The following is a 15,238-nucleotide window of genomic DNA, read 5'->3' as shown; positions in this document are numbered from 1 at the left end:
AATAAATAAAAACATTTAAAAATGTTTTAATAAAAAATAAATAAAAAGACCAAAAGCAACAAAGAATATAAAGGACCAGAGAAGACCACCAAAAACTCAAAACCTACAGGTAACATAATGGCAATAAATTCATATCGTTCAGGACTCACTCTAAACATCAGTGGACTGAACACTCCAAGCAAAAGACATAGGACAACAGAATTTATAAGAAAATAAGACCCATCTTTATGCTGTTTACAAGATACCCGTGTTAGACCTAAAGACACTTACAGATTGAAAGTAAGGGGATGGAGAACCATCTTTCATGATAATGATTTCCAAAACAAAGCTAGAGTAGGAGGAAGATGGTGGTGTAGGAGGACGCTGGGCTCACTGCGCGTCCTGCTGATCACTTAGATTCCACCTACACCTGCCTAAATAACCCAGAAAACCGCCAGAGGATTAGCAGAACGGAGCCGCCAGAGCCAAGCGCAGACGAGAGGCCCACGGAAGAGGGTAGGAAGGGCGGCGAGGCGGTGCGCGCTCCACGGACTGGCGGGAGGGAGCCGGGGCGGAGGGGCGGCTCGCCGGCCAAGCAGAGCCCCGGAGTCGGGCTTGCAAAAGCGGAGGGGCCTGACGGACTGTGTTCCGACAGCAAGCGCGACTTAGCGTCTGGGAGGTCATAAGTTAACAGCTCTGCTCAGAAAGCGGGAAGGCTGGAGGACAAAGGGAGGGAGAGCTGCTGAGCCCCCGGACGACAGAGCTCAGTTTGGTGGGGAACAAAGGCGCTCGCCAGCGCCATCTCCCCCGCCCATCCCCCAGCCAAAATCCCAAAGAGAACCAGTTCCTGCCAGGGAACTTGCTCGCTCCGCGCAAACACCCAACTCTGTGCTTCTGCGGAGCCAAACCTCCAGCAGCGGATCTGACTCCCTCCCGCTGCCACAGGGCCCCTCCTGAAGTGGATCACCTAAGGAGAAGCGAGCTAAGCCTGCCCCTCCTGCCCCTGTGCACCTTGCCTACCCACCCCAGCTACTACACCAGATCCCCAGCATCACAAGCCTGGCAGTGTGCAAGTAGCCCAGACGGGCCACGCCACCCCACAGTGAATCCCTCCCTAGGAGAGGGGAAGAGAAGGCACACACCAGTTTGACTGTGGCCCCAGCGGTGGGCTGGGGGCAGACATCAGGTCGGACTGCGGCCCCACCCACAACTCCAGTTATACACCACAGCACAGGGGAAGTGCCCTGCAGGTCCTCACCACGCCAGGGACTATTCAAAATGACCAAGCGGAAGAATTCCCCTCAGAAGAATCTCCAGGAAATAACAACAGCTAATGAGCTGATCAAAAAGGATTTAAATAATATAACAGAAAGTGAATTTAGAATAATAGTCATAAAATTAATCGCTGGGCTTGAAAACAGTATAGAGGACAGCAGAGAATCTCTTGCTACAGAGATCAAGGGACTAAGGAAAGGTCACGAGGAGCTGAAAAGCGCTTTAAACGAAATGCAAAACAAAATGGAAACGCCGACGGCTCGGATTGAAGAGGCAGAGGAGAGAATAGGTGAACTAGAAGATAAAGTTATGGAAAAAGAGGAAGCTGAGAGAAAGAGAGATAAAAAAATCCAGGAGTATGAGGGGAAAATTAGAGAACTAACTGATACACTAAAAAGAAATAATATACGCATAATTGGTATCCCAGAGGAGGAAGAGAGAGGGAAAGTGCTGAAGGGGTACTTGAAGAAATTATAGCTGAGAACTTCCCTGAACTGGGGAAGGAAAAAGGCATTGAAATCCAAGAGGCACAGAGAACTCCCTTCAGACGTAACTTGAATCGATCTTCTGCACGACATATCATAGTGAAACTGGCAAAATACAAGGATAAAGAGAAAATTCTGAAAGCAGCAAGGGGTAAACGTGCCCTCACATATAAAGGGAGACCTATAAGACTTGTGACTGATCTCTCTTTTGAAACTTGGCAGGCCAGAAAGGATTGGCACGAGATTTTCAGTGTGCTAGACAGAAAAAATATGCAGCCGAGAATCCTTTATCCAGCAAGTCTGTCATTTAGAATAGAAGGAGAGATAAAAGTCTTCCCAAACAAACAAAAACTGAAGGAATTTGTCACCACTAAACCAGCCCTACAAGAGATCCTAAGGGGGACCCTGTGAGACAAAGTACCAGAGACATCACTACAAGCATAAAACATACAGACATCACAATGACTCTAAACCCGTATCTTTCTTTTTTTTTTTCTTTTTTTTTTTCTTTTTTTTTTCAACGTTTATTTATTTTTGGGACAGAGAGAGACAGAGCATGAATGGGGGAGGGGCAGAGAGAGAGGGAGACACAGAATCGGAAACAGGCTCCAGGCTCTGAGCCATCAGCCCAGAGCCCGACGCGGGGCTCGAACTCACGGGCCGCGAGATCGTGACCTGGCTGAAGTCGGACGCTTAACCGACTGCGCCACCCAGGCGCCCCTAAACCCGTATCTTTCTATAATAACACTGAATGTAAATGGATTAAATGCGCCAACCAAAAGACATAGGGTATCAGAATGGATAAAAAAACAAGACCCATCTATTTGCTGTCTACAAGAGCCTCATTTTAGATCTGAGGACACCTTTAGATTGAGAATGAGGGGATGGAGAACTATTTATCATGCTACTGGAAGCCAAAAGAAAGCTGGAGTAGCCATACTTATATCAGACAAACTAGACTTTAAATTAAAGGCTGTAACAAGAGATGAAGAAGGACATTATATAATAGTTACAGGGTCTATCCATCAGGAAGAGCTAACAATTATAAATGTCTATGCGCCAAATACAGGAGCCCCCAAATATATAAAACAATTACTCATAAACATAAGCAACCTTATTGAGAAGAATGTGATAACTGCAGGGGACTTTAACACCCCACTTACAGAAATGGATAGATCATCTAGACACATGGTCAATAAAGAAACAAGGGCCCTGAATGAGACATTGGATCAGATGGACTTGACAGATATATTTAGAACTCTGCATCCCAAAGCAACAGAATATACTTTCTTCTCAAGTGCACATGGAACATTCTCCAAGATAGATCATATACTGGGTCACAAAACAGCCCTTCATAAGTTTACCAGAATTGAAATTATACCATGCATACTTTCAGACCACAATGCTATGAAGCTTGAAATCAACCACAGAAAAAAGTCTGGAAAACCTCCAAAAGCATGGAAGTTAAAGAACACCCTACTAACGAATGAGTGGGTCAACGAGGCAATTAGAGAAGAAATTTAAAAATATATGGAAACAAACGAAAATGGAAATACAACAATCCAAACGCTTTGGGACGCAGCGAAGGCAGTCCTGAGAGGAAAATACATTGCAATCCAGGCCTATCTCAAGAAACAAGAAAAATCCCAAATACAAAATCTAACAGCACACCTAAAGGAAATAGAAGCAGAACAGCAAAGGCAGCCTAAACCCAGCAGAAGAAGAGAAATAATAAAGATCAGAGCAGAAATAAACAATATAGAATCTAAAAAAACTGTAGAGCAGATCAACGAAACCAAGAGTGGGTTTTTTGAAAAAATAAACAAAACAAAGCTAGAGTAGCCATACTTTTGTCAAAGAATCTAGATTTTAAAAGAAAGACTATAACAAGAGATGAGGAAGGGCATTATATCATAATTAAGGGGTCTACCCACCAAGAAGATCTAACAATTGTAAACATTTATGCTCCAAACATGAGACACCAAAACATATAAATCACTTAATCAAAACCATAAACTCACTAACAATAATACCATAACAGTAGGGGTCACAACACCCCACTCATAGCACTAGACAGATCATCTAAACAACAAGGAAATAATGGGTTTGAATGACACACTGGGCCAGATGGACTTCACAGATATATTCAGAATATTTCATCCTAAAGCAGAATACACATTCTTCTCGAGTGCACATGAAACATTCTCCACAATAGATCACATACTGGGACACAAATAAGCCCTCAACAAGTACTAAAAGATCGAGATCATACCATGCATATTTTCAGACCAAAACGCCATTAAACTCGAAATCAAACCACAAGAAAAAATTTAGAAAGATAAAATACTTGGAGACTAAAGAACATTCTACTGAAGAATGAATGACTAACGAAGAAGTTAAAGAGGAAATTAAAAAGTACATGGAAGTCAATGGAAATGACTTCCCAATGGAAATGACAGCCCAAAACCTAGGGGACACAACCAAGTTGGTCATAAGAGGTAAATATATAGCAATCTGGGCCTTCCTATAGAAGGAAGAAAGATTTCAAATACACAACCTAACCTTACATCTTAAAAGCTGGAAAAAGAACAGCAAATAAAATGCCAAACCAGTAGAAAACAGGAAATAATAAAGATTAGAGCAGAAAACAATGCTATTTAAAAAAACAACAAACGGTAGAATGGATCAATGAAACCAGAAGTTGGTTCTTTGAAAGAATTAACAAAATTGATAAACCTCTAGCCAGTTTGACCAAAAAGAAAAAGGGAAGGACCCAAATAAATAAAATCGAGAAGGAAAGAAGAGAGATTGCAACCAACACTGCAGAAACACAAACAATAATAGGAGAATATTATGAGAAATTATACACCAAAAAAAATTAGCAATCTGGAAGAAATGGACAAATTCCTGGAAACATATAAACTACCAAAACTGAAACAAAAAGAAATAGAAAAGTGTAACAGACCCATACCAGTAAAGGAATCGAATCAGTAATCAAAAATCTCCCAACAAACAAGAGTCCAGGGCCAGAGAGATTTCCAGGGGAATTCTACCAAACATTTAAAGAAGAGTTAACACCTATTATTTTGGAGCTGTTTCAAAAAATAGACATGGAAGGAAACTCATTTTACAAGGCCAGCATTACCTTGATTCCAAAGCCGGAAAGAGACCCCACTAAAAAGGAGAACTACAGACCAATCTCCCTGATGGATGCAAGAATCCTTAAGTTACTAGCCAACCGGATCCAACAATACATTAAAAGAATTATTCACAATGACCAAGTGGGATTTATGCCTGGGATGCAGGGCTGGTTAAATATCCACAAAATAATCGATGTGATACATCACATTAATAAAAGAAAGGACAAGAACCACATGATCCTCTCAATAGATGCAGAGAAAGCATTGGACAAAATACAGCATCTTTTCTTGATAAAAACCCTCAAGAAAGTAGGGTTAGAAGGGTATCTCAAGATCATAAAGCCATATATGAAAGACCCACCACTAATATCTTCATCAAAAACTGAGACCTTTCCCTGTAAAGTCAGGAACACGACAGGGATGCCCACTCTCATCACTGTTATTCAACATAGTATTGGAAATCCTAGCCTCAGCAGTCAGACAACACAAAGGAATAAAAGGCATCCAAATAGGCAAGGAGGAATTCAGACTTGCACTCTTCGCAGATGACATGATACTCTATGGAAAACCCAAAATATCCCACTAAAAAAAAACTGCTAGAGTGGATCCATGAATTCAGCAAAGTCATAGGATACAAAATCAATGCATAGAAATCAGTTGCATTCCTACACACCACAATGAAGCAACAGAAAGAGAAATCAAGGAATTGACCTCATTGACAATTGAACCAAAAACCATAAAATACCTAGGAATAAATCGAACCAAAGAGGTGAAAAATCTATAAACTGAAAACTATAGAAAGCTTTGAAATAAATTGAAAACACCAAAAAATGGAAAAATATTCCATGCTCCTCAATTGGAAGAACAAATTTTGTTTAATGTCACTACTACCCAAAGCAATCTATATATTCAAAGCAATCACTGTCAAAATAACACCAGCATTCTTCACAGAGCTAGACAAACAATCCTAAAAGTTGTGGAACCACAAAAGACCCCAAATAGCCAAAGTATTCATGAAAAAGAAAACAAAAGCTGAAGGCATCACAATCCCAGACACCAAGACATATTACAAAGCTGTAATCATCAAGACAGTACGGTATTGACACAAAAACAGACACTCAAATCAATGGAATAGAACAGAGAACCCAGAGATGGACCCACAAATGTATGGCCAACTAATCTTTGACAAAGCAGGAAGAATATCCAATAGAATAAAGACAGTCTCTTCAGCAAGTGGTGCTGGGAAAACTGGACAGTGACACACAGAAGAATGAACCTGGACCACTTTCTTACACCATACACAAAAATAAACTCAAAATGGATGAAACACCTAAAGAAAGCCTTCAAAATCCTAGAGGAGAAAGCAGACAAAAACCTCTGATCTCAGCTGCACCAACTTCTCACTCAACACGTCTCTGAGGGAAAGGAAAGCAAAAGCAAAAATGAACTATTGGGACCTCATAAAAATAAAAAAAACTTCTTCAAAGCGAAGGAAACAATCAGCAAAAGTAAAAGGCAACCGACAGAATGGGAGAACATATTTGCAAATGACATATCAGATAAACGGTTAGTATCCAAAATATATAAAGAACTTATCAAACTCAACACCCCTCAAAAGAACAAATAATGCAGTGAAGAAATGGGCAAAAGACATGAATAGACACTTCTCTAAAGACATCCAGATGGCTAACAGACACATAAGAAAATGTTCAACATCACTCATCATCAGGGAAATACAAATCAAAACCACACTGAGATACCACCTCACACCTGTCAGAATGGCTAACATTAACAACTCAGGCAACAACAGATATTGGCAAGGATGTGGAGAGAGAAGATCTCTTTTGCACTGCTGGTGGGAATGCAGACTAGTGCATCCGCTCTGGAAAACAGTATGGAGGTTCCTCAAAAAATTAAAAATAGAACTACCCTACGATGTAGCAATTGCACTATTAGATATTTATCCAAGGGATACAGGTGTGATGTTTCAAAGGAGCACATGCACCCCAATGTATATAGCACCACCATCAACAATGGCCAAAGTATGGAAAGAGCCAAAATGTCCTCTGATAGATGAATGGATAAAGAAGATGTGGTATATATATACAATGGAGTATTATTCAGCAATAAAAAAGAATGAAATCTTGCCATTTGCAACAATGTGGATGGAACTAGAGGGAATTATGCTAAGCAAAATTAGTCAGAGGAAGACAAATATCATATGACTTCACTCTTTTGAGGATTTTGAGATACAAAACCGATGAACATATGGGAAGGGAAGCAAAAATCATATAAAAACAGAAAGGGGGACAAAACATAAGAGACTCTTAAATACAGAGGACAAACTGAGGGTGGCTGGAGGGGTTGTGAGTGGGGGGGATGGGCTAAATGAATAAGAGGCATTAAGGATGACACTTGTTGGAATGAGTACTGGGTGTTATACATAGGGGATGAATCACTGTTACCTACTCCTGAAATCATTGTTGTACTATATGCTAGTGAACTTGGATGTAAATTTAAAAATAAAATAATTAAAAATTTAAAATATGAAACATATACAAATATACTTGTCAATTATTCCTCAATAACACGGGGGGAAACAGCCAAATTACTTAAATCCTTTTAGCTGCCATTATCTTGTAAAGTAAATATGATGTTAGTTCATCCTTCCCTGGATATTTGGAAGAAATAAATGAGTATTTGCACATAAGGAACTCAGAACAATAGTTTCTACAATGAGAATATTTTTATTTCTACAATATGTTTAGCATATGCTTGAACAAGGAATATTTTTCTGAAGTTTACTTGTTTATTTTGAAAGAGAGGAAAGAAAGTGAGTACAGGAAGGGGAGAGAGAGAGGAGAGAGTGAGAATCCAAAGCAGGCTTCCTGTGTGGGTCCGGAGCCCATTGCCAGGTTCCATCCACAAACCATGAGTAAGCGACCTGAGCCAAAATCAAGAGCCTGCTGCTTATCTGAAGGGCCCACCCAGGCACACCCTGAAAGAGGAATTTTTATCGTGATGAATATACAATGCATTCGTGCAAAGCAACATTAATGGATCTCAACACAAAGATGGACAGGGTACATGGTGTTTATAACTGTTATAAGAAAGTTTGCGTGGATGTCAGATTGCATATATTCCTGGGATGAGGCTCACAGAATATTCTCACCTAAAGGTTGCAGCAACAAAAGAGGATACACAAGGAGAGACCAGCCTCATTCCTTAGAGAAAGATGTGAGCTTTGCGATGTCTATTTTAAACAAACAAATTTAACGCTATTACCAACAATGAAGAATCTAATTTGGAATAAATAAAAGCAATCCTACTTCTCCTTGTTCCTCTGTCTTGTTTTCCACAGGACCATAGTAAAAATTATGTGGAATGTTAAAGATTATCATCATCTGTACAGGTCAATGGAACACAACTGGCCTCCATTCCTTACCAAACATTGCCAGGTTTTTTTTTTTTTTTTTTTTCAGTTTTTCACAGTTTTTTTTTTTATTTTTTTTTAATGTTTATTTATTTTTCAGACAGAGAGAGACAGAGCATGAACAGGGAAGGGTCAGAGAGAGAGAGAAACACAAAGTCCAAAACAGGCTCCAGGTTCCAGGCTGTCAGCACAGAGCCCGACGTGGGGCTCGAACTCACCTACCATGAGATCACGACCTAGGCTGAAGTCGGATGCTTAACCGACAGAGCCACCCAGGCGCCCCTCTCACAAAGTTTTTCAGGGAAGTTCCCATGATGACAAGGGAAGAAAAGGTAATTGAACTAAGAAAACATAGAAGGACCCTGACAATCCTGCTGTCCACGACTCTGCAAATAAGGAAGAAACATAGAAACGAAAAACTTGGAACAGTGGGGGCAAAAAAAAAAAAAAAAAAAAAAAAAAGATGGAACTCAAGATAGCAACACCCAAGAGGAATTGTCTTGAATCGCAAGTATGGGAAAATACCCTGTTTATTCTCACAGCGATCATGCTCACACCCAGGGGACACTCTCTCCGTGTTTATATGTCTAAGGTCTGTGGCTCCTGAGAGGCAGGAAGAATGTCAGAAGGAGACAAAGACGTTTCTGAACATGAAGAGCTCATGCTGCAATCCCAATACGAACAGTCACTTCAAATATCTTCCTGCCATTTTCAGCTGTTGGGAGTGTAAACCTGCAAAGCTGGGCAGGCTGTGAATCCGACAATCAGGTAAGAGAATGCCTTAGGACTCGGGCTGAGAGGACCCCATATTTTCTGCATGCTTGTTTATATGCAAGTAAGCGCCCAGATCTAGAGCTGGTTTCCTATTTTATGATGGATTCCCCATTGCATTTGTGGATTGTGAAGGCTCTTTATATACTTTTATTGCCATATACATTCTGAATTCAGCATGCCTGGTTTCCTAATTTTTCTCCAGATAAATATGCAATCTCTCACTATTAAAATTGCAGTGAAATAAATCACTGAATAAGAACAAGTCTGATTGGAAATTGGCCTTAAATATTAGACACAGGTCTCTTCCCTAAATGGATTTTTGATACAATTTAGTTTGATGAGTCAGAGAACTCAAAATGATATTTGCCATATCATATGTATCTTACACAGGAGAGGTAGGATTAACACTGTGCAGAACACACATGGTCATCAAAGCAAACTACTCTGACCTGCATGGAGCCAGCCTTTCACAGAGGCCCAGCACAGATTGGGTATATTCTCTAAATTCCTCCATCTCTATGGCCTAGAATCCCACAGGCTATGGAGAAGTAGTCCCTCATTAACCCACTCCAATTCCTCTCACATCAAATCTTTCTATGCTCCTCTAGGGATTTCCCCCAAACTTAGAAAGATGTGCCTTTTTAAAATTTTTTTTAATGTGTATTTATTTTTGACACACAGAGAGACACAGTGAGAGTGGGGGAGGGGTAGAGAGAGAGGGAGACACAGAATCTGAAGCAGGCTCCAGGCTCTGAGCTGTCAGCACAGAGACCCTCATGGGACTTGAACTCACAAGCCATGAGATCATGACCTGAGCCAAAGTCGGATCCCAACTAACTGAGCCACCCAGGCGCCCAAGGTTTGCCTTTTTACAAGAGGTAATCCCACATCTGGATATTAATTCAGACCTCCTTGCATTGGTGTCATTCTTTCCTTGCCTATTTTTCTTAATTAAAAATCCCTCAGGTGCTTTCTTACAAGGTCGGGATACAGCAGTCTGGGCAAGTAGTTAATTAGAGTTCATTAGAACCCCCATTAGAGTTCATTAAGGAGATGAGAGGACACTTGTATCAGAAGGTAGATGTGCAGACCCAGAGAAGATGGTAGGTTGGCTACGTGCTCAGAGTCTCTGGGAGAAAGAAACATATTAATGATAATCAAATGAGGGGGGGAAATGGTGGACCAATGGCCCATAACCAACAGTTCACCATAATATCTAATAGTCTAATGAGGTAAATCCTATAAAAGGTCTGATGTGGGAACTGTGTAAAACAACAATGCCCTCCCTCAAAGTACCCATTGTGTAGACAGGAAAATCCTCAACGACGAAGTCTCTGATTCTCAACAGAGGTACGCTCCATAGAGTAATTCGTCCTTTCTCTTAAGCGATGCTGAATCAAACCTCAGTCACTGCATTTCTCCTCCTGGGACTCACAGACATCCAAGCACTGCAGCCTTATCTCTTCGTGGTTTTCCTTGCAATTTACGTGGTCAGTGTGGTTGGCAATGGAGCAGTCCTCCTGGTTGTCGTCTCTGATCCAAGACTCCATTTACCCATGTATTTCTTCCTGGGAAATCTGTCGTGTCTAGATATCTGCTACTCCACGGTGACACTGCCAAAGATGCTGGAGAACTTCTTCTCTACACACAAGGCAATTTCCTTCTTGGGATGCATAAGCCAGCTTCACTTCTTCCACTTCCTGGGCAGCACGGAGGCCATGCTGTTGGCCGTGATGGCCTTTGACCGCTTCGTGGCCATCTGCAGGCCACTGCATTACTCTGTCATCATGAATTACCAGCTCTGTACCCAGATGGCTGTCACGGTCTGGACCATTGGTTTTTTCCATGCCCTGTTGCACTCCATGATGACCTCTCGCTTGAACTTCTGTGGTTCTCATCAGATCCATCACTTCTTCTGTGATGTCAAGCCTTTGCTGGAGTTGGCCTGCGGGAACACGGAGCTCAACCGGTGGCTTCTCAACACGGTTACCGGGACCATTGCCATGGGCCCCTTCTTCCTAACACTTCTCTCCTACTTCTCCATAATCATCTCTCTTTTCTCCAAGACCCACTCCTGTAGTGCGCTCCGCAAAGCACTGTCCACGTGTGCCTCTCACTTCATGGTGGTCATTCTTCTCTATGCTCCTGTTATCTTCACTTACATATCTCCTACCTCAGGCAGCTCCATGGACCAGGACCAGGTCGCTGCCATCATGTACACTGTGGTCACTCCTATGCTGAACCCACTGATCTATACACTGAGGAACAAGGATGTGAAGGCTGCCTTGAGTAGTGTCTTCACAAGGAGGGGCGACCTGAACACATCTAGAGCACACTTCTAAGACAGGAAGCAATAGGCGATGATGAAGTTGGTGTGTGAGGTTAGACTGCTTCTGAGATCATGTACAATATGTATAACAGGTGTAGTCTGAAGAAAAGATCAATGAGAAAGTCCAGATTGTGTTAAATAATGCATTCTTAGGTAGCAAAATGGAAACCTGAACCCATGGGACATCAGCCATAGAATCCTAACGTTCGGTTTTTGTTCAGGATATCACTTCATAAAACTGATTTTTTATGTATTCTTATGGATTCTCTAATGACATCAGGGATAGAAATATGCCTATATCACTCACATATTGGGTACATGAATACTACTTAGGGCTGTTTATCTGTGTGCTTCTTCTAAGTTAATGTATTTTAAAGTGAGCAATAAAATTCTTATGCTGTTATATTTTGAGGAATTGAATTTGAACATTTAATAGGATAAGAAATGGTAATTCATAAATGAGAATGAGTTAAGAGGAATTTTTAACCGTTATGTTATGATTTCTTTTTTCCCTAAGCTGGAGGAAAATAAATGATTAAAACAAATGATTTAAGCACTAATTGACAGGGATAAAATAGCCAATGGTTTATCTAAGTGCTGTGGATCCTCTATATCCAGAGATTTTTTTAAAGTCAACCGGATGAATGGTAAAAGAGTCCTGTTAAATCTTGTTGAAAGTGGGGACAGAATGAAATTAAAATCTCAGAGTCCCTCTCTAGCTAATTAATAGGTAATTTTTCCCTCAGTGTTTGGTCATGGAAAATGTTGACTTTCAAAATACTTCCTATTTTTTGTTTGGTTTTACTATTTCTATGATAATTTCCAGTGACTGTCATGATGCAATATGACATAATACTGATGAAATGTGCAGACTTTATCAAAATGTTGTCTTGTTTTCCTTACTTGTCACCAAACCCAAATGTAACGAAAGCAACTAAGTCATCATTGCTGAGACATTTCTGGAGCTACTGTTGGGAGGCACTGTGTTCCCTATTTTCTATATCCCGGGGGTGGTTTCTGTGCATGAGGGACGGTGGGAGAAGCATTTATGACTATTTATAGATGCAGGTGAAGACTGTGACAGGCCTTGATGAGCTCAGGGACTGACTGTTCAAATTCTCTGCATCCACTTTTGTGAACACAAACACTGTGGTTTCATCTCATCCACTGTTTTTGGTCCCCCAATTCTACTTTTGTTTATTAAAAAAAATAAAATGTGTCTGTGGAGAAGACATTTCTACCCTGAACTGTCTCAGCCCCTCATTTCTGTTGATCAGAATTGTTTACAAAATCCAAGCTCCACGCAGGCCGTGAACCAGAGAAGAACACGTCATTATCTGGTTGGCTACTGCTGCCTAACACACTAGCATCCCCAAACACAGAAGCTGAAGACACCTACACCAGGAAGTTGCATTCTTCTGAGGCTCAGGAATTGGCAAGAACAGAGCAGGGCAGGGCTGGTTCTCCTCGATCATGTTTGTGCCGTGGCTGAGCTGACGTGAGCATCCTCGCGTGGAAGAGCTGAGAGCTGGCAAAGTCTCTGTCTGGGTCTCCCTTGGTCCACTCTCTCCAAGTGGCTGTTCTGTGCTTTTGCAGCATGGAGGCCTCAGGCTTGACACTCTACGTGGGGGCCAACAGACCAGGACAAAAGCTGCCAGTCATCTCTCGAATAAGCCCAAGAACCAGTATTGACATCACCTGTACTATTCTCTCTTGGACAAAATGGTCACAGGCCTAACAAACTTTATAGAGAAGAAATCCCTGCCTTTCATGGGAAAGAACATCAAAAAAAAATTGTGGACATCTTTAATCCACTCTAGTCCAACTCTAATAATTAACATTGTCCCCACATACAAATCACACTTACTCTCCCTCCAAATAATACTAAAATCTCATCCCGTTGCAGTATTAGTCAGAGTCTATGTCTTTTCACCTACATTGGGTCAAGGTACAGATGAGGCTTGTTGGGTCCAGTTTCCCAAGCTTGGTTCCTTTTTATCTCAAGAACTTCAAACTGATGCGTCCAGTTATCTGCCCTAGGTAGACACAGACATACATTTGGGTTTATATATGGAATATTTTTCAGGCGTGAGAAAAAAAGGAAATCCTGCCATTTGTGATTATGTGAATAGACCTGGAGGATATAATGCTAAATGAAATAAGTCAGATAAAGACAAATACTATATTATTTTTTTATTTGTATAATTTAAGAAACCAAACAAATGAACAAAGAGAAGAAAAGACAAAAAAACCAGACTCTTAGGTACAGAAAATGAGCTGGTAGTTGACAGAGGGGATGTGGGTAGGAGATGGTGGAAATTGGTGAAAATGATTAAGAGTACACTTATCCTCCCAAAATAAAATAAAAAAAAAAAAGAGTATACTTATCCTGATGAGCACTGAGTCATTTATAGAATTGTTCAATCATTATATTGTACACCTGAAACTAATATAACACTATGTGTTAATTAATCATAATTTTCCAAAGGGAATTATGCTTAAAGAATTAAATAATTTTAGGCATACATCATGAATGAAATGTAAAATTATTAGGTGAGGGAAGCCCGGGTAACATTCAGTTGAGCGTCCAACTTCGGCTCAGGTCATGATCTTGCAGTTTGCAGTTCAAACCCTGCACCGGGCTCTGTGCTGACAGCTTGGAGCCTGGAGCCTTCTTCAGATTCTGTGTCTCCTTCTCTCTCTGCCCCTCCCCTGTTTGCTCACTCTCTCTCTGTCTCTCTCAAAAATAAATAAAAACATTAAAAAATAAAATTATAATATAACAAATAAACTAATATAATATGGTTAAAGATGATTGGAAATTGAATAATACATGGAACAGACTGACACCACCTGACCCCACTGGTCAATAATATAAATAGCATCACTAAAAGTAGGACAAGCACTGTCTCATGAGATGCTATAACAGAAATAAAACAGCAACTTTGAGATATTCTGCCTCAAAGTTATCAAAGATCTAATCAAGCTTCTATCTCAGTATCAGTTTTGTAGTTTAAGTGCTAACAGGTTTTTTTATTGTAAGGTAGGTGCCTGACATTAAGCTTTTTGTTGCTGAGACATCCATTTCAAAGTTAGCCACATGGAATAAACATGTCGCCAAATACATAACTACATAAGGAGCAGAGCGCCCCACCCATGCAGTTCCCCTTTGAGAGAGCCCTGGTGACACAGACAGCTGGTCACTTGAGTGACCCTGCTTTTCCCTTCCTGTGCTTTAATTACTGCTCTTATGTTTTAAATTCAGCAAAGAAGAGTAAATGCCCAATACCCTAGACACTCCTCCCCTGATCCCAACACAGGCAGAGCCCCAGGCCCCTGTGCTCTCTCCCTTTCCCCAAGCCCTGTGTGGCCTCAGCAGTACTGTGTACCCACAGGACTGAGTGATAAATCTTGCCTTTTCAAAGCTCCCTGATGGTTGTTGCTGGAGTGTGTCTTGCAATTATAATAACAGTCATAACAGGTGGTCTAGCCACAACATTGACTCCCAACAGGGAAATGTCAATGAGGGCCCGGGAGAGTGCCCCAGCCATTCCTAGCTGACTGTATCACTCTCAACAGGTGGAGACCAATCAAAATGAGTCTATATAGGATATAGGAATAGAAGTTAAGACTATAAATAAGCAGTAAGTCTAATTTAGAATATGGAACACGTATAGGACAGATAATCAGATTTCCCCAGTAGGTCAATGACATGATAAAAAGGGGGGGGGGGTGCTATGAAATAAGGGAATAAGAAACATAAAACAAGATACATTGTAAGAACCTTTCTCAAATCCTAAGTCTAAGAATTTACTGAAAGAGA

General features: G+C 40.9%; 1 protein-coding gene across 1 annotated transcript; it reads left to right on the top strand.

Annotated features, from left to right (window-relative positions):
• Nucleotides 1-10,474: 10,474 nt before the first annotated feature.
• LOC123609649 (olfactory receptor 12D2-like) lies at nt 10,475-11,790 on the top strand. The gene has a single exon (XM_045500824.1). It carries the CDS (start codon nt 10,475-10,477, stop codon nt 11,426-11,428), a length of 954 nt encoding a protein of 317 aa, XP_045356780.1. The 3' UTR covers nt 11,429-11,790.
• Nucleotides 11,791-15,238: the final 3,448 nt, after the last annotated feature.

Source organism: Leopardus geoffroyi, chromosome B2 (assembly GCF_018350155.1).
Source record: "Leopardus geoffroyi isolate Oge1 chromosome B2, O.geoffroyi_Oge1_pat1.0, whole genome shotgun sequence".
Lineage (NCBI taxonomy): Eukaryota > Metazoa > Chordata > Mammalia > Carnivora > Felidae > Leopardus > Leopardus geoffroyi.
The sequence above is the reverse complement of the archived record's forward strand: the minus strand, read 5'-3'. Positions and strand labels throughout refer to the sequence as shown.